General features: G+C 42.1%; 2 protein-coding genes across 2 annotated transcripts in view; one reads left to right on the plus strand and one right to left on the minus strand.

The window, feature by feature from the left end:
* Positions 1-27,907, plus strand: part of dock1 (dedicator of cytokinesis 1) — a 303,695-nt gene that overhangs the window by 134,447 nt on the left and 141,341 nt on the right. The gene's annotated exons all lie outside the window — the stretch shown is intronic.
* LOC117829868 (inhibitory synaptic factor 2A) lies at positions 183-27,839 on the minus strand. The gene is made up of 3 exons (XM_034707591.1): positions 26,602-27,839; positions 15,641-15,712; positions 183-457 (listed from the first exon to the last, which is right to left on the minus strand). The coding sequence occupies exons 1-3, from the start codon at positions 27,837-27,839 to the stop codon at positions 274-276; spliced, it is 1,494 nt and encodes a 497-aa protein (XP_034563482.1). The 3' UTR covers positions 183-273.

Raw genomic sequence — 27,907 nt, forward strand, 5'->3', positions numbered from 1 at the left:
GTTTGAAGGAATTAGTTCAAAATAACTCTGAATCCATTTTTGGTAAGCGTGACATTTTTCAAATTTTCCATGGAATCCACTCTTGTGTCCCATTACACATCCTATCATCTCCGAAAAAGGGGATCAGTATCCAATGGGAAAACTTTCCATTAATTCAAGAAAGAGCCAAGTAGCCAGTGTGATCGAACAGAAGAATGATGGATAGCCCAAACAATATGGACGACACGTAAATCCTGTGCATTGGTAGCAGATGAAAAAGCCAGTCTTGTGGTTTCACAAGAACCAAAGTTTCCAGCGAGCGTGCTTCTTGGAGTCTGATTTGGACTTGCGTTTGGGGGTGGAGGTGAAGGTCTCCTGGGGGTAAGTCAAGGGAGGGAAGTGGGTTTCGTCCGTTGGGCAAAGCCTCTTCATCAGCGGCTGGAGCTTGTCCTCCTGCAGCTTGAAGTCCAGCTCCACACTGCAGTAAAGAAACAGAGAAACATACTGTCAGCTGAACAGAAGCTAACTGCTGCATGCAGGCATATCAGAGGAATATGGTGTTGCATTTTAAGTGCAGAATTTTCAACTTCTTGTATATTACTATTCCGTGTGCTGCTGTCTTTCCATGAGTCACCTTGGAACAGTCCTTCTCTGAGGACAGCTCTATTGTGAAAAATGTGTAAAGTAGAGCAAAATAGATAAATCATTGAGTAACAATAACAACAGTGTTTGGATTTTTATTGCATAAAAAATTGAACAGTTAGGGCCAAATTCCACCAGATCTGTGTCTGGTTCTGTCTCCCATCCGTCACGACACCCGATTTTAAAGGTTTGTATTCTAGTCAATGTGTTAACTCCCACTGGATCCACTCCTTGCATTCCGGCTGCGTCTCTAATCCGGCAGGTCAGAGCTCTCCGGATAAGACAACCTGACCCTTCTCCTCTTTGTCCTCAGGGGTAGAATGAATCAGAAGGTCTAAAACCTTGCTCTTATTGAATATTTAGCACTGAATATTGAATGCTGTTGAATGTTGAATGATATTGTTGACTTGAAATATTTGTTGTGAATAGCTGTGGCTACATTATCTTTTAAAAACAAACAAACAAAAAAAACCTGGCACTTCTTTTGGCACTAGATGGCAGAACCTGTGGCCAATCATCTTGAAGCACTTTCTCGCACTTACTAAGGTTTTTCCCTCCAGTCTAAATTCTTGCTTGTGTTGTACGTCGCTTTGGACAAAAGCGTCTGCTAAATGAAATTGTAGAATTGTAGAATTGTAGAAGCAAGACTTCTCTTTTTGCAGAATGCCGGAGCACGACGCGGGACAGGAAGTCAGGCACCATAACAAACAGAAAACATCCAGACACTCTGTGTTATCGTCAGATCATTTTTAACTTAACTACAACAACAAACCGTCATCATGATGAGCGGAGCCAGGCCTGGAGTCAACAGGTCAGAGGTTTTTAGAGGACGATAAAGACAACATGGATGAGGATCATTGTTGATTCAGTGATTGCCGTGGGAAAGCCTTGGTCACGTGACTCCAGCTGTCTGGCGGTCCTGATCTGTGCTGCATTCTGAAAATGCAACCAGTGAGTGTTGGAAATGTGGGGAGTAGAGAGGGGGAAAGACATGCAGTGCATGGTAGCGGTCGGGAGTCGAACCGGCAACCTCTGCGACAAGGACTATAGCCTCTGTATGTGGAGCACTTAGACCGCTAGGCCACCAGCGCCTAGTTTTTAGCAAAAGATTGAGTGAATGTTACATTTTCATTGGGGTCATACAGTTCTTTCACCAGTCATTGGACTCTTCCCCATCCATATTACAAATTGTAGCTGTCAATTTAGGCCGTCATTTCTTGAATTCAGGCTTCTTTTTCATACATTTTATCCTCTAATTTTTCCTTCCTCAAATCTGAAACCACTAAACTTTCTTTCCCCTTCACGCTTCTTTCACACTTGACACATTTAACTGCTGCTGTGTATTCCCCTCTTGCCATATTAAGCACCTACCATTTGGCCCAATGCCACTTGACCCTTACCCAGGCATCTGCCACAGCACTGCTCAGGCTGCTAAGGCGACCTACATTTCACATATTCCCAGTAAAATTTTAGGCTGCTTTTATGGCATCCGGCTGCCCACTTTGGCTGCTGCCTCCTCTGCTGTCATTTTTTTCTTCCTGCGTGATTTTCATTCTTATTGTGATTCATAAAGCGAGAGGGAAGCCCATTAGTAATTTTCCCAGCGAGTAGGAGTGCTGGGTCACTGGCGGGGGTGTTGAACCAAAGATCATTTGCTTTGCTAAAACTGAGATCAGAGCGTCGGTTTTGATGTGAGCCTTTCTGGATTTTGTTTAGAATTTGTTGCTGTGGTTCTTGCTTGATAATACAACATCAGCTAAAAGGTAATGAGGATGCAGAAGATTTAATTTGCAGGATTTTTTTTTTTTTTACCCACACAGCCCTAAACACATTAGTCTTTTCCTTCTTGTTGTACTGCACAGTTCCCCAGGGTGCAAAAGGATTTATGTGCACCAGCCGTCATTGTAATCCCACGCCTGTGCACATCTGACTGCTAGGTTCTGCTAAGTGAAACCTCAGATTACAGACTCAGCCCTGGTAAGTGTGCAGGGACTTTAATCTGCTAAAGCTTCCTCCAGCCACCAGCCTGAGTCGGGGCTGGTGGGGACTCTGACGGACAGACTTACATAATGGATCCGGCTCATGAATACTGCAGTTTGTCCGGCAATTTACTGCTGGGAGAATTTATGCAGTGTCAAGGTGAGAGGAGGCTGTAAGCTGCCTGCTATGACTGAAATACATGGCCTCTGTGATGATAACCTGTTGCAACACTAAGACGTCTTTCCTTGGGGTTTTTTAGAGAGCAACTGGTTTAAAAAAAATTCCGTACATTGAATAAAACTCCATCAATATAAGCATGGGATGTCGGTCATGGTTTGTAAAGTGTTTTGCCCCTTGGCTAGTCTGATATGTGCCTTTGAGAACAATGCCCAATTTCTTCCAGTTTTCCAGTGTAGCCAATGACCTCAAGACAAGGCTTCCTTTTTAGTTCACTGCATTGTTTATAGCAACTTGAGAAGCAACTTTAAGAAAGAAAGCAAAAGTCATCCACACATGTATGCAAAATACAGGCAACAGTTTGTTGGTTCATTACAGCCCCAGGAGTTATTCCCATTCATCTTTTTGCAGTGAGTTTCAGTTTCACTGTAATAAGTAAGTTGCACAGAGGCTTCACTCTGGCTGACTTCAGCAGTATGAACCCAAAAAACAACAGATTTTCTTGTGATTTTACTTCAAATAACAGGCCTTAAGTTTGCTGAAACAACATCACGATGAGTAGAAATGCTAACTTTGTCTGCTCAGTCCTCAAGAGGGGAAGAAAATCACCTTAAAAATGGTTGTCAATTGAATGGAGGTCAGATCAACCATTGCTGATGCATCCCAGGAAATTGTAGCACTGACTGGTTTTCATGAATCAGCATTATGTAGATCTGTTGCTGAAGTTGACATTTTTTTTTACCTAGATCAGATTGTAAGCTGGTCTTGCATTTACTGTAGATATATTTTCAGAGAGCTAAATAAATCGTTAAGAAATTACTGCCTGTGGGAGTCAAGACGTAATTATGGCTCACTTTGATCCACCAGCTTTTCCTCACCTGACAGACTTTTTCCAGCAATAAACCAAAGCCTTCTCACATGTGAATACCTCTAGGAGTACAAATATTCTATACACAAAAAAACAGAATCTACAATTTTTTTTAAAGTTATATTTTAGGGCTTTTTGGGCTTTTTTAAAAAAAATTATTGGACAGCTGAAGAGAGACAGGAAATGTGGGGAGTAGAGAGTGAGGGAAGACATGCAGTAAATAGTCGACCGGCCAGGAATTGAATGGGCGACCTCTGCAACGAGGACTATAGCCTCTATACGTGGGGCGCTTAGACTGCTAGGCCACCAGCACCCCAGAATCTACATTTTTATGTAGAATTTCTAAATAGAAATTATGGTAAGTACAACAGGTGAGCTGGAAGTGTAGATAATTGTCTGTGGCAAGCCAAAAACAGCCCAATAATAATTTTCAAGCCATACAAAGAGGGCTTTGAAAGCATTACAGTAGAATCAGGGATTCTTTATGATAATATACATTGCAGTTGGCATTGATTAGAAGAGAACAGATGTAAATGTGGGTGTCTGACAGTGACTCAAGCGAGTGTTAGGTGCTGAACCAGACAGTCAGCACTTTGCATTTGTTTGACTCAGGCTTTTACACGGGGCCAAGAACACTGCAGCTTTTAGCAATAAATCACAGACTGGTAATTATACCAGTGTAAATCCACTTCACTTTTTGCTAAGTCCTCTAGAGCACAGATTTGTCTTCCTTTTGAAATAGGCACACAAGTGTATCAGTTACTCATGTGTTGATATAAGAAGACTTTGATGGTTTACAAATAATTTCAAACCTGGAGAAATGTCTTTACAAAAGGTACAAGGCAAAAAAAAAAAACAATACTCGATGGCCATGATCTTCGGGCCTTCAGGCGGCACTGCCTACAGACATGACTCTGTAGTGCAAATCACTGCATGGGCTTAAAATCACTTCCAAAAATCTTTGTCTGTGAACACAGTTGCCAATTTTGTTGTGAATTTCCCTGTTGTGGGATGAATAAAGGAGTATCTTATCTTATCTTATCTTATCTTATCTTATCTTATCTTATCTTATCTTATCTTATCTTATCTTATCTTATCTTATCTTATCTTATCTTATCTTATCTTATCTTATCTTATCTTATCTTATCTCTTTTTGGAAGTTATTGATGCCACATTCTTTGCTCTAAATGAGTGGGACCATCCAGCTTGTTATCAGCGCACACTTTAAAAGCTAGCATCCATGATAGTGTGGGGTGCCCATGGTACTAGTAGCTTACACATCTGGGAAGGCACCATTAATGCGTTATTAAGATTCAGTTTTTATTAACATTTTACACAGCATCTCAACTTTTGTTTGAATTTTTAACCTGAAATCAAAACTGAAAATTACATTAGTTGATAGATGAAACAGTTTATTATGATTTTTGTGTTGTGATGTTTCTTACATACGTTCAAAGCTATTACTAAACTTATCAAAAACAGTCTGTACCTTGAACCAAATTATAATCCCTGCACAAAAAAGAACTGTTTTCCTTTGGTCATTTCAACTCTTTCGTGCTTAGACATTGAAAAACGTCTTGAGATGTCACCTATATATAATATTGACTTAAAACACCTATAAAAAGCACAGTAATTTCAGTCTGTTTAACATTTTACTGAAACTAGTTCAGCTGTCTTTACTAAAACTCATCCTGTTTTAAAGGTGACATATCATGCAAAATTGACTTTTTAATGGTTCTTTACCTGAAATATGTGTCCCTGGCATGTCTACAAACCCCCCGAGAATGAAAAAAATCCATTCTGCCCCTTTTTTGATTTCTACATCTTTCTGTAAATGTGTGTGAAACGAGCCGTTTCAGACTTCCGTGTTTTTGTTACGTAACAACAATATCCGGTCTGTCACGGAGTCAGAGCTCGGAGCTTGTTCAGCCCATAGACTGTATAAAATAATACTGAATCCCTCCTCCGTTTTTCATTACCTGCACAAATGTGTGCTAACAAGGAGCTTAGGAGGGAGGCATGTTAGTTGTAGGCTGTCTTAATAAACACAAAGGTCGGTTTTACTCCCCACGTCTGCAGATTTGAAGATCTAGTGGATGATTTTTATTTATCATGGATAAGTGCTAGCGCTAGTTAGCATAGCTACATAGCTGCATGTCGTAGCTGTAGCTGTGTACCAAGACACACGTCGACATACTGACAAATAAAACAACAAGAAACACAGAATCTGTGACCAATCCTTCAGAAAGGTCCTGCTGCCTTTCTGGCAGAGGTCGGTTTTACTCCCCACGTCTGCAGATTTGAAGATCTAGTGGATGATTTTTATTTATCATGGATAAGTGCTAGCGCTAGTTAGCATAGCCACATAGCTACATGTTCATAGCTGTAGCTGTAGCTGTGTACCAAGACACACGTCGACATACTGACAAATAAAACAACAAGAAACACTAAATATGTGACCAATCCTTCATGAAAGGTCCTGCTGCCTTTCTGGCAGAGGTCGGTTTTACTCCCCACGTCTGCAGATTTGAAGATCTAGTGGATGATTTTTATTTGTCATGGATAAGTGCTAGCGCTAGTTAGCATAGCCACATAGCTACATGTTCGTAGCTGTGTACCAAGACACACGTCTACATACTGATAAATAAAACAACAAGAAACACTAAATCTATGACCAATCGTTCAGAAAGGTCCTGCTACAGGCGCCTCTCCGTCAGGATCAGATTCAGAGGGCTGAAGTAACGCGATCTCTGAGCAGCCGTGTATATTCAGCCAACATGTAAACATTACATCAACGTGCTGGAGAGCCGAGGCTCATCCACTTCCGGAGGGGGCGTGGTCAGAGGGAAAACAGAGTGTTCTGATGAAGAATGAAGAAGAGGACTCTTCAGGCATGCCAAAATCTGATTTCAAAGTGTTTTTTTGAGCATAAACTTTAAAGACATGTTTTGGGGACCTCTTAGACCAATATATATTGATGAAAAAAGCGTGATATGTCCCCTTTAAGTCTTTCTGGCAAACAGCTGATTCCAAAAATCAGCAGCCAGGTTCGCAGCAGCAGGTGCCAAGAACAGAGCCTCCTTTACTGTAGTCTGGAGAAATATTTAGAGGATTTTACAACCCTACTATTACACAAATGAACTGCCTTTTCACTTCACTCCTAGTCCCTTCTACAGTTCTGAATGTACCTTCAAGTTTGCCAATAAGCTTCTCTCATTTCCAAAAGCACCTTGCTTTGGAGGTTGATTGAGCTGCAGAGGTGAGAGTCAGCCTTTAAATGATCTATGTTTTACAACTAAGACCCACATTTGCTGATTTTCTTTATTAATACTCTCCTGTTATTTATTTTATTTGTCTTAAGATGTTCTATAGAAACACTTTAATGCCAGTTTTAGACACCCCCCCCCCCCCCCCCCAAAAAAAAAAAATTAGTCCAAATACACACAAATGTTTTTTTCAATGGCATTTTTTCCCCTTTTACTTTTACTTTTATACTTGAAGTAGTTTTGAAACCAGTACTTTTACACTTTTACTTCAGTAAAACGCTTGAACTGATACTTCTAATTCTACAGAAGTCTTTTTAAACCCTAGTATTTATACTTCTAATTGAGTAATACATGTGAATACTTTTGACACCTCTGGACTACATGGTATCACTGTCCATTGTTAAACTCTTGGTCCGGTTTTTTATCAAAGTTTGGCTCCTGATGGACCTTAAAACCCATAATTTTGTATTTCCTTACTATCCCCACTGACATTTCCTCGAGTGATGCCATCATAGCTGTCATGCTGATGGTAGTAGATGGGACACAAATTGTGTTCTTGTTTGACACAGGCACAAACAACCCATTCGGACTAAGCATATCTGTATAACCATGCATTCACCAATCCTGCTGACAGTTGAGACGTTAATAAAAACAGAGGTTTCTTGTCAGGTAAATATTACATATGTGTGTTATTTTAGCAGAGAACTGTCATTGCTGCCATTTTTTTGTATAAAACCAGTCACTGTTTACCTTCAGTACCTCTGTCACATTTCTAAGCCGGTGATGTGTTTTACTCGTTGCTGTAGATTCACATCTTGAGGAAAAAGCAGCGAGTGGGGATTTACCTAACCCTTGAATTGCTGCTCTGCAAATCATTTTGAACATTTCAAGTCTTGAATTCGTGCTTCAACTGTGTTGCATGCCAACAGCTCCCTCTCTCTGTCTTGCTGCTGTCAGATCCAATGCTTAGATGCTCAGCCAAACATAAAAGTGATGAAAAGATTTTCAAAAGACAAAAAGTTTGGACTGACATCTGAGGCAACGTTCAGAATTCTTGTTTATACATCCGTATTCCAGCCAAAACAGGATTACACTCATCACATGACAAGTTCAACCTCTGTTTAAAATAATCATACCACTTGTCAAAATATGTGATGTAGGAGTTTTAATACATATTCAGTTATCAAAATGTTGATGCTCTTTCATTTTAACAGTCTTAGTGCATTAATGCTCTGTCTCAGTGTTTTGCCAGGCTTATAAAAAGCTCTTGCTGCGTTGTATTCCAACTAAATCCTTAAACACACTGCCCAAAATCCTCATTAAACATATTTGAACAACCTGGAGATGGAATCCTCTGAACACAACAGAACTCCTGCTGACTGTTTGTTTAATCTTAGCCAGAGTTGTGCTTGTGAAGCTGAAAATTCACTCTAGTTAAAGCTCCTGTGAGGAGTTTAGAGCTGGTTATCAAACAGACTTAGGTTAATACTGATGCCTCCTCATGAGCTTTAAGAGACAAGAGGATCATCAGCATAAAGATTGAATATTTCCCCTTTTATAGGTAATTTTAACATCTGAAACCCCTAATGGGGGATGGGTGCTAGTCTTAGTTATTACCTTCAAACTGCCTTAACAGCTTTTTATAAATTTCCTGCAGTAAAGCTTATTTATTTTAACTGTATTTAACCTTTAATTAACACATTAATACCTGTTGAGATCAAGCGGCAACCTCCGGTCTCAAACTATGAAGCCCATGTGGAAGTGTTATAAACTGCAATCCATCAAGAATCCACTTGAGGCTGGCTGCAGAAACACCGGAAACCACATAGACACCAATTCAAAAAAGACTATCTTTTACACATGTTTATAGCCTGGCTCAAAAAACAGCTTGGCCCTACGCATGTTCTCTCTCTATCGGCACACACTGTACGGGGGGTGAATTTTTTTCTAACGCGTCAGTTCAGAAGATATTAAGATTACGAGTTTTTGCCCAAATAAGGACATGACTGACTTGACTCCCGGGCGGGAACACATAGCTGTTGGCTAAGAGGCTCAAACTCCGCCTCTTTACGTCACACTCTGCCTGGTTGAGTTCCGCATTTCCAATATGGCTGCCACCGTCGATTGGCTTCAAAACAGCGCTCAGGAGCAGATGGGTGACGTCACGGATACTACATCCATTTTTTACACAGTCTATGGTTGAGATCAAGACCTCTTTCACCAGAGTGACCTTGCCAAGAGGTCAGCAGCACACGTCTTTCTCATTGAGTGACATGTTCGATTGTTGCACTAAAGCAGGGTGAGTTTTTTTTTGTTAAAAACAAACTATACCCATGACAAGAGATAAGAGGTATCACTTTGTCCACAGGGGGCGCCAAAATCAACCCAAACCTACAGTTCCTCACAGAAGCTTTAAATCTAATACTCTTATCAAAACACACCTTTCGGGGCGCTGGTGGCCTAGTGGTCTAAGTGCACCCCATATACAGAGGCTATAGCCCTTAACGCAGAGGTCGCAGGTTCGATTCCAGCTTCGACCATTTACTGGATGTCTTCCCCTGCTCTATACTCCCCACATTTCCTGTCTCTCTTCAGCTGTCCCAACGATTAAAGGCAAAAAATGCCCCAAAAATATATAATTTTTAAAACACAGCTATCTATCTGTGAGAAGAATGATAAAAAGTAGAGGTAGAGTGGCCCACAATGAGAAAACATCACTGAAGAGAAAAGAAAGTGAAGAAGATAATAATCTAATCTCTGGAACATGCTTATTAGTCTCTGCCCGGTCCAGTTATCAGCACCTCCTTGTTAAACTGTCAAGGGCCCACGGCAGCGTCACTCCACATTAGATTTTCTGCTGAAAGCGAAAATTGAAGCGTTGTTGGCATTTCCCTGTCCCCTAGCTGCCACTCCCCTGACTGTGTAGTTGGATCAGAACAAATTGAAGACGGCACTCTGGACCTTGGCGGTCTTTAACCTCTCCCTTCGTGTTTCTACTCCATAAAGTTGAATAAAAAGAGAACCCTGTCTATTTCTCCTGACTTACCTTCCCTTTCTCCTCCTCTTTAAACGTCTGTGAGTCTTAATCTCCCCTTCTTTCTGTCTCCTTGTTTCACAGAGTCCCCCTTGCTTTCTTTTATGTTCCCTTATCTTCCCCATTGGAGTGTTAATGTGCTCCTCCTGACTGTCCTCACTGTCCCCCTCTCACACTGTCTGTCCTACAAGAAGATTCATCCTGTAGCTATGGTAACTGGCGTGCCACCATGTTGGAAAAGATCATTATGCTTACACGAAAAAGAGATATCTTCCCCTAGCAGAGTCGTGCTGTGGGGCAATCATTTCCATATGTTATAATGTAATCAGCTCTTTAGCCTTTAGCCACGCTTAATTGATTTTCACAGCGTCGTACGCAAGATCGGAGATAATTCCCTCGCTTTAAATGGCCGCTCCTTTGTTCTGTTATTATTTCCTTTTTATTTTATCACCTGTTTTCCCTGCATGGTGTTATTTAAAGATGTTTTACGATAAGTTAGTTTAATGACCGGCTGCAGCTTTTGAATTTAATCGCAAGAAGTGCAGGCTATTGGCGAAATTAGAATGACTGGATATAACTCCAGTCTATTGTGAAAAATGAGACCCTGTGGTCGGGACCAATCATCTCCTTTAATCACCACCACTTAAATCTATCTCTCTGTTTGATCAGCACATTAGCTCATATCAGTGCAATGTGAGGAAAATGAGATTACAGGGTTTCTCCAGCAAGATGCATCACGACTCAACGGCCTCGAAAGAAGTGGAATGCATTTCAAACCCCTTCAGATTTCTGTGTTTTCACTTCCTCCTTTCGTGTCTCGCTTTTTTTGTCTCTCAAGCTAACTCTCTGAAAACTCTTTTTCTTCCCTAACATCCTCAGTAACAGATATTACATCACCTGGCAAGATGGAATAAATCACAGTAATCTTTTCATCCCTTTCTTGCCTGTTCTGTTGCTGCACATTGTATCAAGCATACAACCACAGGTTCATTTCAACGGGCTGTACGCAGAAAATAACATATTCTGCAGAAATGGGGAGATAGAGAGACGTGGAAGTTACAGAGGGAGGATAAAAGAGAGCCTGAGTGAGTTCAAGATGTTTCAAAAATTGAGGAAAGTGGGACCAGACAAGGACAAGACTACAGCAGCTTGTGTATTCTGTTTGAAGTCCTTGCCCATGGACTACAGCACCCTATTGATCTGCTGCCGGTGTTATGCTAAGGATGGGCTCTGAGATGGTGCCATATACTCTTGGACAAATTGATTATTCTGAGGAGTGCATGGCTGGCTCCTGACTGTGCCGCGTTAAAATGATTTATGGACCCATATGTCCACTCCGGTCATGAGAGCACCTTCATCATAAATGAAGAGTTAGGACTTTGGCCGTGGCACAGAAAAACCCAAACGTACTCACCTGTAAAGTTCTATTAGATATTCAGCTGTTCTTCAGATGTTCCATTTGTGTTCTCCCTGCCTTCTTTTCCTGTGCTCCTCCACCTCCAGAGAGGTTGCTTTCATGGAGATCTAACTAATTAGATTGCCATTTAATCCTGCTGCCTGTGTGAATACAACTGCTATATTTGATTCTGTGTCCAATCAACACAATTCACCATGCTGAGTGAGGCGCTTTAAAGGAGAACTCAGATCAATTTAACAAATTTCAAAAATCTCACTGTTCAAAAATTCCTGCCCTTTATCAAGTTGAAACCCTGCCAGGCGCCAGCAAGGTTTGTCAAAAAGCAGGCCGTCTGTTTGGTATTGAGTTTCTGTTTTTCTACACTTCCTCCGCAGATGAGGTGTTGCAATTGATTGTGGCAGATCTGGGAAGCCAAATGTGGAGTTGTGATGTTAATATAGCGCTTGTTTGAAGACGGTTGTCACCGTGTGGGGATGATCAGCAGCGACCAAGTCAAGGGACAAATTGGACTTGACTTTGTCTGTGTCGGTTTTCTGTGGAGATTGTCAAGCACAGATGATCAAGATAAGATGGATTTCTCCGAGAACTCAATGACACGTGTTTATAATTGGCTTAAATCCAAATGGGCAAACTTAATCACAGCTTTTAGTGCAGTCTGTGTTTTGCATTATTCAAACCCTTGTTAAGAATTCCTGTCTTTGGGATATTTAAATGGAACACCTTTCCCAACACACCAGTGATGTGTGAAGGTACGAGCAGTGCTGCCAAGAATATCTTGACAAGATGAACCTTATTTTGGAAAAGCTGTTATTCTATAAATTTAGACGTGTCATCACACTGTTTGTTCTCACAGATATGGAAGGATGGTTAGAAGCTGGCACAGCAGTCGGCCTGCTTTTAGTCAGGAAAGGGCTGATGGAGCAGAGAACAGGTAGCCCTCCATTCCCAATGGTCAAGAGTTAACCGGAAACATGAAGCTGGCTGATTCATACTGAAGAACTTCCACTACCTCCCTCACTATCACACTCATTTTAACCCATGACACAACTCATCCACCATGCCATCTTTGCTCAGTCAGCCTGCTTTTAGTCAGGAAGGCCTGTGGAAGTGAAGAACAGGTAGCCCTCCATTCCCAGTGGTCAAGAGTAGGGGTGGGAATTAATAAGATTTTATCAATGTCAATGCCATTGTCAATTCTGCTTATCAATCCAATTCCTTATCAATACTCCTAACGATTCCTGAGTATTTTTTGAGGGGAAAAAAGTAGTTCTACACAGTCTTCTGCACCAAAACCATTTTATTTTTTCCAAAATTATGTCTGCACAAGACTGAACATAGGTTGACCTCATTCTCGTCCGGACATGGCCCCTCGAGCCGGGATGAAAAGACTTTGAATTTGGAGAGGAAAAACGCTTTATCTCCGGGGGTCATCGCGGAGGTATTTTACCCGCTCTCGGTGCCTCATTTTCGGCCGCGTGAGTCCGGACGTGGCCTGAGGGAAAGTGTCCCGAATGCGAAAGGGGAGAGGTAGGCGGGGGTTCGCCTCCCCGACACAAACATGTTCACATGGAACCCTTCTCTACTTCGGCCCGATGCGAACCCCAAGCTTCGATGTACTGGGGAAAGCAATGTGCCGGTTTTAAGTCAGATCCGGTTTTCGATTCCCACCCTTAGTCAAGAGTTAACCTGAAACATGAAGCTGACAGATTCAAACAGAAAGGCTTCCACTACCTCCCTCACTATCACACTCATTTTAACCCATCACTCAACTCATCAACCACGCCATCTTTGCTCTCCATGTGCACTAAACTCACTCAGTCCTGCTGCCATTGAAGTGTTATAAAAGCAACAACTCTTGTCCATCTAGCAGCTATGCAGGCCATTTGGATTTAAATACACTCTTTACCAAACTATGCCTATTTTTCAGCTCAGTTATCAGTAAAAACAGAACTATTCCTCTTTCCTTCATTTTCCGGAGCCCATTGAAGTTTGCCCGCTAGCTTATCAGTTATTGAGAGCAGTGGATAGAAAATGATTTAAATGTCTCTTTGGGGGTGAAATGCCGACCGAGTAGAACAGCAGTGTCCACTAAAAACCCTTTTATTGATCGCCTCTCACCCTCCTACTCTTTAAATCTCCTGTCTCTCTCATCCATCCTCCTTTCCTGTTTTTTTTTATGACTGTAGGAGTCAAACTTTTTTTCTGAGCAGCAAAGAGAATAAAAGCCAGCGTGACATTCACATATGCACACACAGGCAGATTCATGCAATCAAGCATAGCACAAACATCTCACTGTCGCTGTTGTGTCATTGTGTATTGAAAGCGTGGGCTCAAGCCTGACGGAGGATTCATGACCTGAGAGGCTTTGTTAGAGTGTCAAGACCTCCAGCTTTGACTGCACACTGACCCCACTCCAGGGATTGTAGTGTAAGTCTGGCCAACAGATTCATACACTGAAATTTCTCAACAACTTATGTTTGGATTGCCCTGAAATTCAGACAGACATTCATGGTTCCCAGAGGATGCATCCGTAAAAATTGTGAAGACGCGCCTTTTGTTTCATTAAACCTTCATCAGACCAAAATGTGATATTGTTCAAAATTAGTCTCATTAATGACCCAGTACCTGTAACACTGGGGGCCCCATCTAAGCTCAGTGATTTAATCCTGCTCCCCATGTACAGAGGCTATGGTCCACAAAGCAGCAGCCTGGGTTTGATTCTGACCCATAGCCCCTTGCCAAATATTATTCCACCCATTCCTAGTGTTCTATTCTGTCTACAGTATTTTCTACTGAATCAAGGCTTAAAAGCAGACATTCATGGTCCCCAGGGGATCCATCTATCAATTTGCTATACTGTTGAATGATTCTGTTCAGGTTTGCTGGAGGGGAAGTGTCTCTTCTATCTGTGCAAGGCCAAGAGGCAGGGTCGCCAGCCAATCAAAGGGCTAACATTTCAACAGACAACACACTCACACTCCAGTTAATTTAGAGTGGTATCTGGACAATAACCACCCATGTTAGGGGGGAGCATGCAAACTACGCACAGAAAGGCCCCAGCTGGGATTTGAACTGGCAACCTTCTTGCTTTGAGGCAACTGCACCAACCACTGCATTCCCTAGAGAATGCATCACAATAATTTGGGTGACTACATTTTTTTTTCATTCAACTTCATCAGGACAAAATGGGATTTTTCCAATTCTTCTCTAATGATGTTATACCCGTAACACTGGGGCACAAATTTAGCTCAGTGATTAAATGGACGGTGCACCTCATGTGCAGAGGTTATAGTACACTGCCTGGGGCTCAAATACAACCTGTGGCCCTTTGCTTAATGTCAGCCACAGTACTGTCATCTGAATGAAGGCATCAAAAGCCCCAAAATAATCCTAAAATTAAAAACTGCAGCCTCAAAGTACAGTTGGTGCTCAAGTTCAGACTCACGGGACAAAATTTGCATATTTGTTGATCCTAAGTATACATAAGTAAGCTTGTTATTAATTATTATTTCTTTGGAGGTAAAAAATATCATGAATGTAATGACTTGTGTCCCTCAAAACCTTTGAGGGCCCAAGCGGCCAAAAACTGGAGAAATTCAAAAGATAGCAAATCAACACATCTGAAGAGCAAGCGTCAGACTTTTTTATCACTCTAATCCATAAAATACCTAATGTTCCCAAAAAATTGAAGCCACTGCATTTTTTGATGATGAAAAAATTCTTTGACTTATTGTCTCAGTGTCATATAATGTATACAAACAAATTCACACTCAGGCAGCCAAGATTTCATCAAGAGAGAGAGAGCTGTCTACCTTGGTTGACTAATGACTTCAGAGTCAAGTCTGTCCTGGTTGTCAAATAAAATGAGCTGAATTTGAGAGTACGCAGAGGCTCAGTTGGCTCTGAAACAGTACACAGTTATGTTGTCAAACAGTGTTTTGATGGTAATTAATTTCACCTTTAATGCCCCCTCAGCTCACGCAGTCTAGAGAACGTATCATCTCCGCTTTCAACTTGTGCCCTTTTGTCTCTGAAGCTAATACTGCACGTGCTGCACAACCTTCAGTGAATCGAAGGGGTGTAAAGACGTATACATTCAGAGAATGAGGTGTGTAAATGTCACACGTCCCCGTGTGCTCATTAACAGCATCCACATTAGTCTTACACCCCCCCCAGCCTCTCTAACGTCCTTTAGCTTCCTGTTCACTTTCCCTCAAGGAAAAGAGGGATGAGGCACATTTTTATCACCGTGTCTTTGAAGAGGAATGGCCACTAACCTGTAAATAATGCATGCGCTGTTCCGGCACGTGTCGCAGTTGGCCGTGTCCTGTCCAGTTCGATAGGAGAGTCTGCAGGGAAGATAAGAGTCGTTGAATGAGTAATTACAGGACTCGTTAAGCCTCTCCCCTCACACCCTTTTTTCACATCTTGTTTGTCGTCCCTCGTTAGCATGGCCAGAGTAAATGAGGGCGATGAGGAGTCACACTGCCCTCCTGAGTGGCCTGTGTCCGACAGCCAGACCAGGGAGAGCAGGGTGTCAGCCATTAGTGGCGGTTGACCGATTGGAGGTCACATAAGGGCAAAGTAGTTCTCAGAATGAGTTTCTGGGCTGCATTGGACGGTACATACGTTTTTAAGCAAGGGACTGGTGCCAGGATTGTTTCATTACCTAAAAATTATGTAACAAATGTTCACATGAAGCAGTAATAGGTTGAGAAAAAACGCATAACACAATTTCCTAGTACCCAATGTAACATCCTCTATTCTTTATTCCTTTCAATACCAAGCCTTTTTACACACAAGAGAAAACTCACAATGATTAATCCATTTTGTTGTAAAGCAGGAGTCAGAGTTATTTTCAGTATGAAGCATTTATTACCTGAAAAAGCTGAAAAAGCATTTGAAAAATAAATGGCTTTTCTAAGCGAATAAAATTTGACAGTTTTATTCAGAACTGCAGTGCTTTGGCTTTACAAACCAGGACCATCTTAATTTCATTGCCAGTTTTGATTGGCCAAATCCAATGCATCAATATTCTATTACAGAATGTCCTGAGCGTCCTTATATCTTTCCATGCCTTTTGACATTATGTATCGACGCTATAGATCCCTTGTTCCCTCGGGGCAGCTTAAGACCAGGTGATGGCCTTGAATGGGGCCGTCTGCTTACATGCTCCAAAGGCTCAATGGCTTTCTTATTGGATGAACATGTGGAAATGGGTATATTGATCGACAGTAACCATGTCTTTACCTAATTTAGAACACACTCCAATGGACATACTGTTGACTCACTTTACCAGTGACATGGACAAGATGGAAATCCTCTGATGGTTGAGTTTTATGGCGATGAACAACAGTGCTCCATTAACAGACAGCAGGCTTGTAAATTTGGTACCTATGTCTGTTTTTTGTAGCTTTTGCTCACCCATGCATTGTCCCTTATAAACTCCTTTCCTTCACTGTTCAGTGGTTTAATCGAGCCACACAGAGCTGCTACCAAATATCAGAGGTGTTCTGATACCATATTTTCTTTAAATGCCAATTTCCATACCTGAATTTGTGAAGCGGCCAATACCAACGCAACACCAGTGCAAGGCTTAAGAAATATTAGCTCTTTAAAGTCTTTCCTACTGAATGACATTGTACCACAGTACCCCCAAAATAATGAGTGCATCCACCCAAAGCATTGGTTAAATATTAAAATAAATTACTCTTTCCATATGGTTATATGTCATCCATCTAATATTTATATTATTAGGTTAGTTTATATATCAACTGTGCTTTGTCCTTCAACTTACACACAGCTTTCTAACCTTTATACACAGAGCAGTGTGTCCCACCCCCGCCTCCTGTAATTTCTCAATGTGTCTCATCTTTGACATTCGTCAGCGGCACATTTTTTTTTTTTGAAAATATATTTATTGCTTTTATAAACATAGAAAATACAGACTTAACAAAAAACAGCAAACCTAAAAATAAATGCCAATCCCCGCTCCCCCCACCCAAAAGGAGAAAAAAAAAAAGAGTATGTCTGTTGCAATAGACAAAAATGTGAAAAAGCAAAGACACATACTCTCAGCAGGATGGTGCAGTTATGACACAGAATATTAATCTTTGCCACGAAGAAAGTTTAGCAAAGGGTCCCAAATCTTATTGAACATACTTCCCCTGTCTTCTTTGTGGAATCTCAGTCTCTCAAGATGCAGAGTGTTCGCCATTTCTCCCAGCCACAGATCAAAGGTGGGCATGGAGTCCATCTTCCACACTCCACAGTATTAGTCTTTTTGTAACCATCATTCCAAATGAAACTGCTTTAGCGGCACATTTTTTAAAGACGCAAAGTAACACAACTAACCTGCTATAGAGAGTTGTGTTTCTCGCATTTTAAAGTCATTCACTTTCTATTCCGTTATCAGAACTGGTGATTTGCGTGTTGACCAGTTTTGTTAATGACAACTCCTTTCCCCACAAGCCAAAACTGAGTGTGTAGAATGACATCGGCACGACCCAGCTGCACAAATCTTTTAAAAACAGCAGCATGAGAAGGTTCATATTTATCTTGAGTAGTCACACTTCAATCAACCGGTCCAACTATAGAACCCCTCCATCTCTCGCTCTGATAACCTGCAGAGCATGTGTCAAGATCTGAAGGTAATCAGACAGGAGGGGCAGTAGGCGATGAGAGATCGACTAAATCATTGATTGCATATGGTGATCTAATAAAGATTTTAAAAAGTAGGAAATTGGGTGGGGAAATACACTTGAGTGGCCCGCTCCGGTATCATCTTTGTGTGGGAAACACTGCTCTACTAGTAACCCTCTGAAGACATGATTTGCCAAACCATTTCTAAAACATTTAAAATACGTAAAGATGGACGCAGGTGGCCTAGCGCTCTAAGCGCCCTGCGTACGGAGGCTATAGTCCTCGTCGCAGGGGTCGCCGGTTCGATTCCCAGCCTGTCGACCATTTCCTGCATGTCTTCCCCCACTCTCTACTCCCCACATTTCCTGTCACTCTTCAGCTGTCCTATCCAATGAAGGCAAAAAAGCCCAAAAAATATAACTTAAGAAATATATATATACAAAGAGAATAAGTGCTGCATAAGTAATTTATCATTGAGCTTTACAGTCAGTTATACCCAAAAGATAGCATCAGTAATGATAAACCAGCTCTAAATAATGAGGAAAAAAATTATGAGCTAATATAAAAACCAGTGTCAGGTTTGCCCAGACTTCAAAAAACACAAATGGATAGTATTGAAACTGCTAAGTAAAGTACAGTCTTGTGTAATGCTATATTCTCTGCCTGCATTAACTTCAACAAAAACAACCAGCATCCTGCTAAAGCTACTCTCAGTTTGATTAAAGCAGGTCAGAAGCTATTTATTTTATTGACTTTGTCTTAGACAAATATCCTGAGAATCACATGAGATGAGAAGTTTGAAATCTTTGAACTGACTTTAAAGCGGCAAATAGGTTGTTCAATGTTGAAATGTCACTCCACACAAATTACAGTCTTTCTAGTTGTTCCGAGGTGTCAAGATATTTTCGGCCTCATTCTACAAAGTTTGGAGGAATCTCCTCATGAGATGACTGCTTTCACCCCATTATAATGGAGGTTAATGGAATTCAATCTTTGGTGCTCACAGCACTAAAAAACAACTTTAAAAAGAATGAACAGGGAGGTGTCTTTCCAAAAACAGCCCCCTCCCCCTTCCTCTGTCTGTGGATAATCTAAAGTAATGGGGACACTTTTTCTCAAGAGAGATGATGCTATCGAATTTTTAGTTTCCGAGCCTTTGAGCCCCATAATACCTTTTTCATTCAGGCTCATTGTTTCTGGGGTCAATACAGAAATCATAGTGGTCGTTTGCTACTAATAGCAGCAAGAAAGAGCATCCTTCCATAGGAGTGGTGAGCTGTCATAACTCTGGATTTCTTAAACGAGCATTGCTGGGAAAACCGCCATATTTTTTATCATCATTCAAGCTAATATGCTTTCACATTTATTTCTCGTCTCTCATCTAAGCTATTGAAGAGACACATTTTTCAAATCTCTCTCAGGGACTCTTGTCATGCTGCCCATAAGGTGCGGTACCAATAGAAATTAAACTGCTGTCATAAATGTCCACTGCTTATCTATTTCTCTCCACGGTATACAGTCTGACAGGTATATTACAGGTGTTGGTATCAATATGTAATTTTAAAAATTTGTCCCAGAATGAGGTAAAGAGGAGTGTCTGAGAAGAAGATCAGTGCTGTGATATGAGGAAGTTTAATTGAAGGTTGCTTTTTAGATTGATTGGACTAAAGGTGCTTCCCATTGGAGAGGGGGTTAAAGGGCAGTGCAGTGGGGGAGCACAAGGCTGTTCTGACTTTCAACCTTGATGATTTGATCAATAACCAGTCTATCTCAAGTCCTATCAAAGCTCTTTCTCAAATGGGGTAACGCATCGTTCTTCAGGCTCCCAAGAGATCAAAGCTAAAAAAGTCATTAACAGTAAATCTGTGCACTTTTTTACCCCCCTGTGTATGGCAAGGTGAGCTCCCCCCAAAGTTCACTGTGTAGATGAAGTACACTGGCATGCTCAATACACAGTGTTAATAAACACACTAGGAACAAGAGCCCATGAGTGGTATCAATTGGATCTAGCCTGCCAACATTTGCTGATGATGCAGCAATATTTCTCTCTAGAGCTTTTTGATATTGGATTCACCAACTAAAGATGTGTATAGCAAACGTACTATGAAGTACGTCACTTTGAAATGTATTCCCTTAGCATGGATTGCCTTGAGAGATATAAGTGTGTGCTTGCCTCAATGCAATGAGTGTCTGGACCTGAGGCGAGTTAGAATGCTTTAAACTTCTCAAGTGCCAGCAATTTGATAAGATCTACTCGCAAAATCCGGGAAGTTTCAATACAGTTGCTAGATACAGAATACAGCCTTGCCCTTCATTGTAACTCGTGATTCCCACTTCAGCCATCTTTATTTCAGTAGGAAATTGGTAGATATTGTTCTGAGTTTTGGGGATCTTGGCAGTCCTGGTCAGTTCTTAAAGAAAAAGCTTATAAACATGGAAGTTGAAGCATAGACTGTATAAAATATGGATGTAGTATCCGTGACGTCACCCATCTGTATCTGAAGCACTGTTTTGATTCCAATTGTTGTCGGCAGCCATATTGCTGCTATCGAGCCAGTGTGACGTAAAGAGGCGGGCTTTGAGCCTCCTAGCCAACAGCTACAGTGTTCCCGCCTGTCAATCAAGTCCGCTGTGCCTCTCATTGGAAGACTCGTAATCTCAATATCTTTGAATGTGCCGCGTTAGAAAAAAATTCAACACCCCTACAGTGTGTGTCGATTGAGAAATGAGCTATCCAGACTACACTCGTCTTTTGTACCAGGCTGTAAACATGTTTATTTCTGCTGTATAGATCGCCTCTTTTGAATTAGTGTGTACATGGTTTCTGGTACTTCTGGAGCCAGCCTCATGCGGATCCTCGATGAACTGCAGTTTTTAGCACTTCCGCATCGGTCTCATATTTTTAGACTGGAGATTGCCGCTTTAGTTGAAGTCATGCTATCTCCTGTTTGCCACGTGTGTCTAACCTCCACCCTCAGTCACAGCCACACTGCTGTGCTCCAAACCGCTAATTCTCCTCATTCATAGGTTTTTTTTTAGGTTTTGTGTAGTCCCTTTGGCATTTCATGAAGATGCAAGTGTTATATTAATGTTTGTTGCAGACAGACTGAGAGCAGAGGAGAGAGACAGCGATGTCACCTAGTCTCTGTTTTCTATAAGTCCCAAGTCCCAACCTGTGGACTGTTGGGGTTGTGAGATTCACACCACTGCACAATAAGTAATGCTACAACACACTTCTTCTGGATGAGTACCAATAATCAGAAGAATATTCTATAATTTTAAAATTTACATTATTTAAGGAAAATCTTAGTGTATCAGTGCTGGTGTGTTTAGTGACCTTTTCTGTTCCAGCATTGTTTGCAGGTTGATTGAAAAAAGGAAATTGTCTTATTTTGCAAGCCTTTGAGTTTAACTTTTGTTGCCAGGGTATTGAAAAAAGTTTTGATAATGTTTGATTTTAATTAATTTCATAGAGAAATTTGAAACTCAGGCCCTTGCATTAGATTCCTGTCAACTAGAGGCCAAATAGGTATGGTGTCAGGGTTGGTTCTGAAGTTACAGCTTTGATATGGTTCTGGTTTCTTCACAATATCAACTAAAGCTTAGGATTCATGGTTTCTGTAGTTGAGGTCAGTGAGGATGTCGTCACAAGTCTCCTCAAAAGAAGGACTTTTTTGTTTCTTTTCACTGAGAATCTTTTGATTACATTTTTTGTTCATTTTTTCCCATTCCACACTATTGGTGTCATTCTCCTGAGGTCACACAAATCAGGGGATCAGGTGGGGGGATAAAAGTGAAATTTTAAGCTTCATTACTTATCCAGTTCCTAGCTGAAATGACTTTTAGACCTTGGCTGAATTGGATCTTGGTTCTACAGTTTACAGGAGTACCATCGCCTTTCTTCCAGTGTTATGTTTTTTTCTGTGCACGTGTTTTGTGCATGCAGGCGCATTGTGTTTTTATCAGTCTCAGCACATTAGCCATCGAATTTCAATTTGTGCCTGAGCGGCGTGTCATGTCAACCACAAGTTTTTGATGAATGCACAGTGTTACGTTTCCTTAGATGAAAAATGAACGTCATATAACATAAGAAGTTATATATCAAATGTAATTGGACGCATGGTTCACCTATAGCCTGTGGGTGCTCCTATTTGTTGTGTCAGTGACATTTATGTAAGTGGAGTTCAAGGCTAATGTACTGTGACTAAAGCAGCATTAGATTTTTTTTTGCTTGACTCAACTTTGAAAATGGGAATATATATACAGGAAGAAAAGAACCGTGCTGTAGAAAAAGTGGAGGTTGAGTTTGGCTCAGATGGATTACAAGAGGCTTATTCTGCTCACTGACTTTAAGTCAATGTAAGCTTTTGTAATTAACACAAGGCAACACAATGTGATTGTTTATTTCTGTATTGGACCAGATGGCACCATTAAACAGTAGTCACTAATTTGCAGTCACAAATTAAGTCTCTACACGACTCCCTTCTTTCCTCTCCCACCTGCCGGTTTAGGCACATCAGATGAGCCAGATGTGCTTCTCGACATGCTAAAGTTTGCTCTCAATGCTGCACCACATGTTTGCTTACCCCTCCACTCACAACACATTTTTACGAGTTGGAAGATAAGGAGATTATGGCCGCCTTGTGCAAGATTGAAGGCGGATAATTGCCTTTTTAGATGGTGTAATGCAAACTGGTGTAAAATCTGTCCCTGATGAAGAGGAGTTTATCCAGTCGTCAGTCAAGTTGGTATTTAGAGTTGATTTTGTAAACTTTAGAAACTGTTCCTTGGATATAATCTGGAAAGGGGTGTATTTGTGCGTGCAATTCCCACACGTTTTGGACCTCAGGTTGGCATGTCATTGATTGCATAGATTTTCTCTCTGTACCTCAGCATGGGGCTGGTCGAGGCAGATTGGGATCTGAGTGCAGAGCCTTTCCAATTCACTCAACAAATTGACCATTTTGTTTGCCTCATCCCTTTGGATAGACACTCCTCTATTTCAGCGGGCTAGATACTATCTGCTGTGCTTTTGTATATACTCAGTAACCATTGGACAGTAAATGACTTTTTCACAGGCCATGGCTTTCTCAAAGGCCTTGGACATACTGGATAAACATGGTGTGCTGCTGGATAAGGCAAATTATGAAATGTCACTCGCAGGCTTTGCTTAAGCAGTAGAAAAGAGCTGTTCAAATGCCCAAAGCAGTTTCAGTATTTGCCTCACATACTAATATTCAGTATCCAGTATGAGGGAGTATACCAGTCAACGGATATACCAATTAGGAGTGGGCAATATGTATGAGACCAGAGCTCTCAGTACTCTGTAGCTTCTAACTCGTCTGAACTTTTGAATCATTCCTGCATCCCTGTGTGTAGTGTTGTGTCATATCATACGGTAACGTATCGTACGGTAACATATCATACAATAACATATCAAACTGCAACGTATCAAATCGTAATGTATCATACTGTAACGCACGGGTGTCAAACTCATTTTCACTGAGGACCACACCAGTATTATGGTTACCCATTGTAACCGTAAGACAAAATGCCGATGTAGATTGTACTCTTTGAAAACCACACTGCCTAATGACACAAAAGACACACCGGTTTTTCACCTTGAAGTACAAACATGTACTACCCTTCCGATCTGTCTTGAAACTGCCATCTGAATCAACTTTTCTCTTCCTGGACATTTTGGGGTAATTTGTATGCACTTGTACAGACTCAACCTGTAGTCACTGCAGTAAATACCGCTGTGGGTATGCTGCACTGTCCTGGCGGGATGCCGTCATTTTGCTGGTAACATAATGGAAATGCATTGTGGGAGATGTAGTTTATGGTCAATGCACGCTTTAGCGCAGATTTTTATTTTTTTTAAATAATCAGTCATAAGCCTTAAGCTCTCGTGGGCCACATAAAATGACGTGGCGGGCCACATTTGGCCCGCAGGCCTTGTGTTTGACACGTGCCGTAACGTATCATACTGTAACATATACTACCGTAATGTAACGTAACGTTACGTATCATATCCTATCGTATCATATCCAATGGAATCGCATCGTATCCTACCGTATCGCATCGGATACTGTTCCTCAAATCCTAACAAGCCATTCCATTACATAACTCCTATGGTAAAGCCTCAGAACTACCTAAAAGGCTGCACTACAAGCAAGCATACTCTCTTGATGTTGCTGTTATCTGCTGACATCAAACTTGGATAGAACTCAAGTCTACCTAACTGGTGAGCCAAAATTAAATCATGGAACCATTGACCCCAGCTTGATACAATGAGGAGGAAGCAGTGCCTTTTGGCTAATGCGCATGGCTCTGCTCTGAAGTGTCCAAGTAAATTAGACGGACATGTGGGTTCAGTCTACGTTGACAGGCAGGTCACTTGGTAATGCTACTTTGATTTACTCTGTCAGCGTGGCTGCATTTGATTTGGGGTAAGTAAATATCCCTTTTGTGTGTACACAAATCTAAATGTGTTTGAACCAGTTTTGAAAATGTTGCAAAGCTCATGTCATTCAGAGAGTTACACCTGTGACAATATTGAAACTGGTATAATTCCTACTGCTAGTACAAACCAGGTTCCATTACTAATAAGCCGCCAATATAAACTAGTTAATTTATCTTGACTTAAGGCGGGTACACACTACAGGATAATCGGGCTGATTTTTGTCCTGATCTCCCCCTTACGATCAAAGCCAGCAAAGGGCCGATTATCTGATGTTTGCAAATGACATCGTGTCTGATTTTCCTGTGGTGTGGGGTGTGCTAAGAGGGATTTTGTCCGATCGGAGCCGCTCGGAAGGCCTCAGAAGGAGAGATGGTAAATAATGAACATGTTCAATTTTTGCGACTAGAAATCCTGTAGTGTGTGGGATGCTCCGAGAGGAGCCGAGCAAGCACAGTGTGTAATGTCACGTGTACCAGAGCAAAAGCCAATCAAGACACGAGCTGACTCAGCTCACTGACGGAAGAGGAAGTAAAAACAAACAAAAACATGGCGCCAGCGAAAACTCACCGCTGTAATGAATACAACTCGCGCTGTAATGCATACAGCCCACATTCCCGCCGTCTCCATGACTTTTTCCATAATCGTTTTTCTTTTTTGTGTGTGTTTTCGGAAAGTAAGAGGCCGAAAACGATCATCATTGCTTGTTCCTGTTCATCCGCCATGTTTGTTTACACCAAAGTCACGTTTTACTACGCGAGATTTGGAATACTGGGCGTGAAGAACCTGATACTCTGCTGAAGAATCGGTTAGTGTGTGGTGTGCTCCGTAGGGCACACCACACACTTTAAGGTCAGAAGAGAGAGATTTTGTGTGATCTGTCTTTTGTTGTCATCAAGTGTGTGGTCTCTAAATGTGTGAAGGTTTGAAGAATCCTGTAATGTGTGCCAGGCATTACAAACAAAAACTGTGTGGTGATGGATAATTTAAAGTTAGTGAAAAGTCAGCAATCAGTGATTTTTCCAGCACTATTAAGAACAGTTTAATTGCACCAGTATTGAAGGGGTACTCATTATTGGCCAATGCTAAAGTTGTGGTATCCAAATCGGTATCAACAGGGGAGAAATTGGATCAGAACATCTGTGAATAACAGAACTTGAAAGTTTTTCTCCATGATTTGATGTCCTCCTTGGATGGATGCTGGCTTTTCAGCTCCAGTATTCAGAGGTATTTAAAGTATACTTAACATTCCTAATGGAAGCTCCTAGCTCAAACACTGAGCCCTAATCAGTTTCATGTCTGTCATTTCCTCTCCCTCTGGTTGAATGTGGCTAAATGGCAGCATTCATAGCTGCAGTCTTTCATACGATGGATCATCGAACCCCCCCGGACAAAATTGAGTGAGACAATTGTCTGTAAATAAGTTCTGCAGCAGCCCTGTCATATCTGGAGGGAAATCATTACAAAAGGACATTGTGCTGTAATAGCACTGCAGGGAACATCAGGTAGCCGGTATTATCCCTGCTACATGCCACTGTGATCTCCTTTTAACACTCTGGGTGGTTCAGTCAGGGCTGCACTGAACTGGTGTCACACATACAAGCTTGTGTCTTAGATGTAGAAATAATGTGACTCATCAAGAGGGTACTTTTTCTGTCCATGCTGAATCATGAATGTGCTTAGTTTGGCTGATTTTCCCCGTGAACGCCATGCCCTTTTCTCAAATTTGATTTATAGGTGCATGACATTTCTCTTTTTCCCGGTGTATGCTTGACATCAGAGTTAAGTCACGAATCCTATTCACCTAATCAGTACTGGTCCAAATACAGACCTTATTAAGTTAAACAGGTTGCAGAAATCGACAGTTTCTTTGTCGGTGTCCTTGTGAAACTCAGCATGTTCGCTATTTTGAGTTTATCAAAGGTGTGCCAGAACCTCAGTCTTTTGTACAGAATGTCAAGGAGAAACTGAGTGACATAACAACATTCAGATTAATTCAATGCAGTGAAATGTTCAAACTTCAGATTTGGGAGGAAGGACAAACTTGAATTGGATTGGTGTTCAATATTTGGACATCTGGAGAATTGGAAGAGAAAAAGTGAAACTTGTAAATGTAAAAGTGAGCCATCTTACCCTTCTCTGTGGGCCTCCCCCTTCTCCAGTTCCTGAATGACCCCCAGCAGCACCTTGATGGTCTCCTGGCTCGAGCTGATGAGATTTTCCATGGCCTGGAGCTGTGCTTTAACTTCCCCGTCCTGATTCATAGGCACTATTTGCTTACAGGCGTCTAGTGTTTGGTCAGGCGTTGCCCCAACAGCTCCACCAGCGCTGCAGGGTGACAAGGGCTCGTCCATGCCCCGCAGAGGCCGGGCAGATAACTGTCCCGTGTGGCACTGTACCTGTGTTGTACAGCCTCTGCCGGCGCGTGGTAGCGTTTCACTCTGCAGCCCGTTGAGCTGCAGCGCTTTCTTCCTCTTGCTCCGCACGGATGGACTGTCCAGACACTCCACCTGGGTGAGAGAGTTCCAAGCGATGGGGCCCGTAACCTTGGAGGCCCTGTCCGGCAGGGTCCGGGACGAGCCCTCCTCCAGATTCAGAAGCTGCCTCCTGGTCAAACGGTCCGTGTCGGCCTCTCTGTGTTGTAATCCTGTCCGGGGTTTGGATGGGACACTGCAGAGCTGGTACTCCGCCTGTGCTCCGGCTCCACTTCCTCTCTGTGTGTCTGCAAGGCAGTCTGTGTCTGCAGAGCAAGCGAGCAGCAGAGCGTCAGAGCACAGGCCATCAGGTGCAGTGTGCTGCTCCACTGTGGCAATGCACTCATTAGTATGGAGCAGAGCCCTGGTCCTCCGGACTCCACTCCCCCCACAGGCTCCCTCCTCCTCCTCCTCCTCCTCATCTAAACCCTGCTCAGCAGCCTTGGACTGCTTCACCTCCATGGCAAAACCGTTATTCTGACCTTTATAAGTTTCCACAGCCGCCACGTGTTTAAAGGTGTGGCCTTTCTTGCGCTCAAAAGGAAAGGTCTGATAGCGTTTCTTCAGGTCAGGTGACGTCTGAACGCCGGTGCTCCTGGTGACATTTGGGATGGATCTGCGGGCAGGGACGGTCATGTACTTTCGGTACGCCACTTTGTACGAGATCGGCTTGCCACCTTTCCCCGCCGCTTGCAGCTCCGCCTCCCGTTGCTCGTTCTGCGCCTCGCAGATATCCTTGAACCGCACTTGCAGGGCCTTGTTTCTCTTCCGCACCTGTCGACTGGCTTCCAGGGAATACTTCACCTCCAGCGCCAGCGAGTCGGAGGGCAGGGGCGCTGCTTCCGAGTCAGACTCTGAGTTGGTGAGCATGCATTTGCCACCCTCCTTGCTCACCATGTTTCCTAGGAGGCAGAGAGAGAGAGAATTGGTGTTAATCATCCTGTAATAAATGGCTTTGACAAAGA

Source organism: Notolabrus celidotus, chromosome 18, assembly GCF_009762535.1.
Source record: "Notolabrus celidotus isolate fNotCel1 chromosome 18, fNotCel1.pri, whole genome shotgun sequence".
NCBI classification, from domain to species: domain Eukaryota; kingdom Metazoa; phylum Chordata; class Actinopteri; order Labriformes; family Labridae; genus Notolabrus; species Notolabrus celidotus.

What these genes read in the sequence shown, in the direction of transcription:
- LOC117829868 (XM_034707591.1), bottom strand. Translation starts at nt 27,839, where the DNA reads ATGGTGAGCAAGGAGGGTGGCAAATGCATGCTCACCAACTCAGAGTCT. An exon ending in GGGGAGGCCCACAGAGAAGG is followed by an intron (nt 15,713 to 26,601) that starts GTAAGATGGCTC and finishes TCTTCCCTGCAG; the next exon opens with ACTCTCCTATCGAACTGGAC. An exon ending in AGCGCATGCATTATTTACAG is followed by an intron (nt 458 to 15,640) that starts GTTAGTGGCCAT and finishes TCTTTACTGCAG; the next exon opens with TGTGGAGCTGGACTTCAAGC.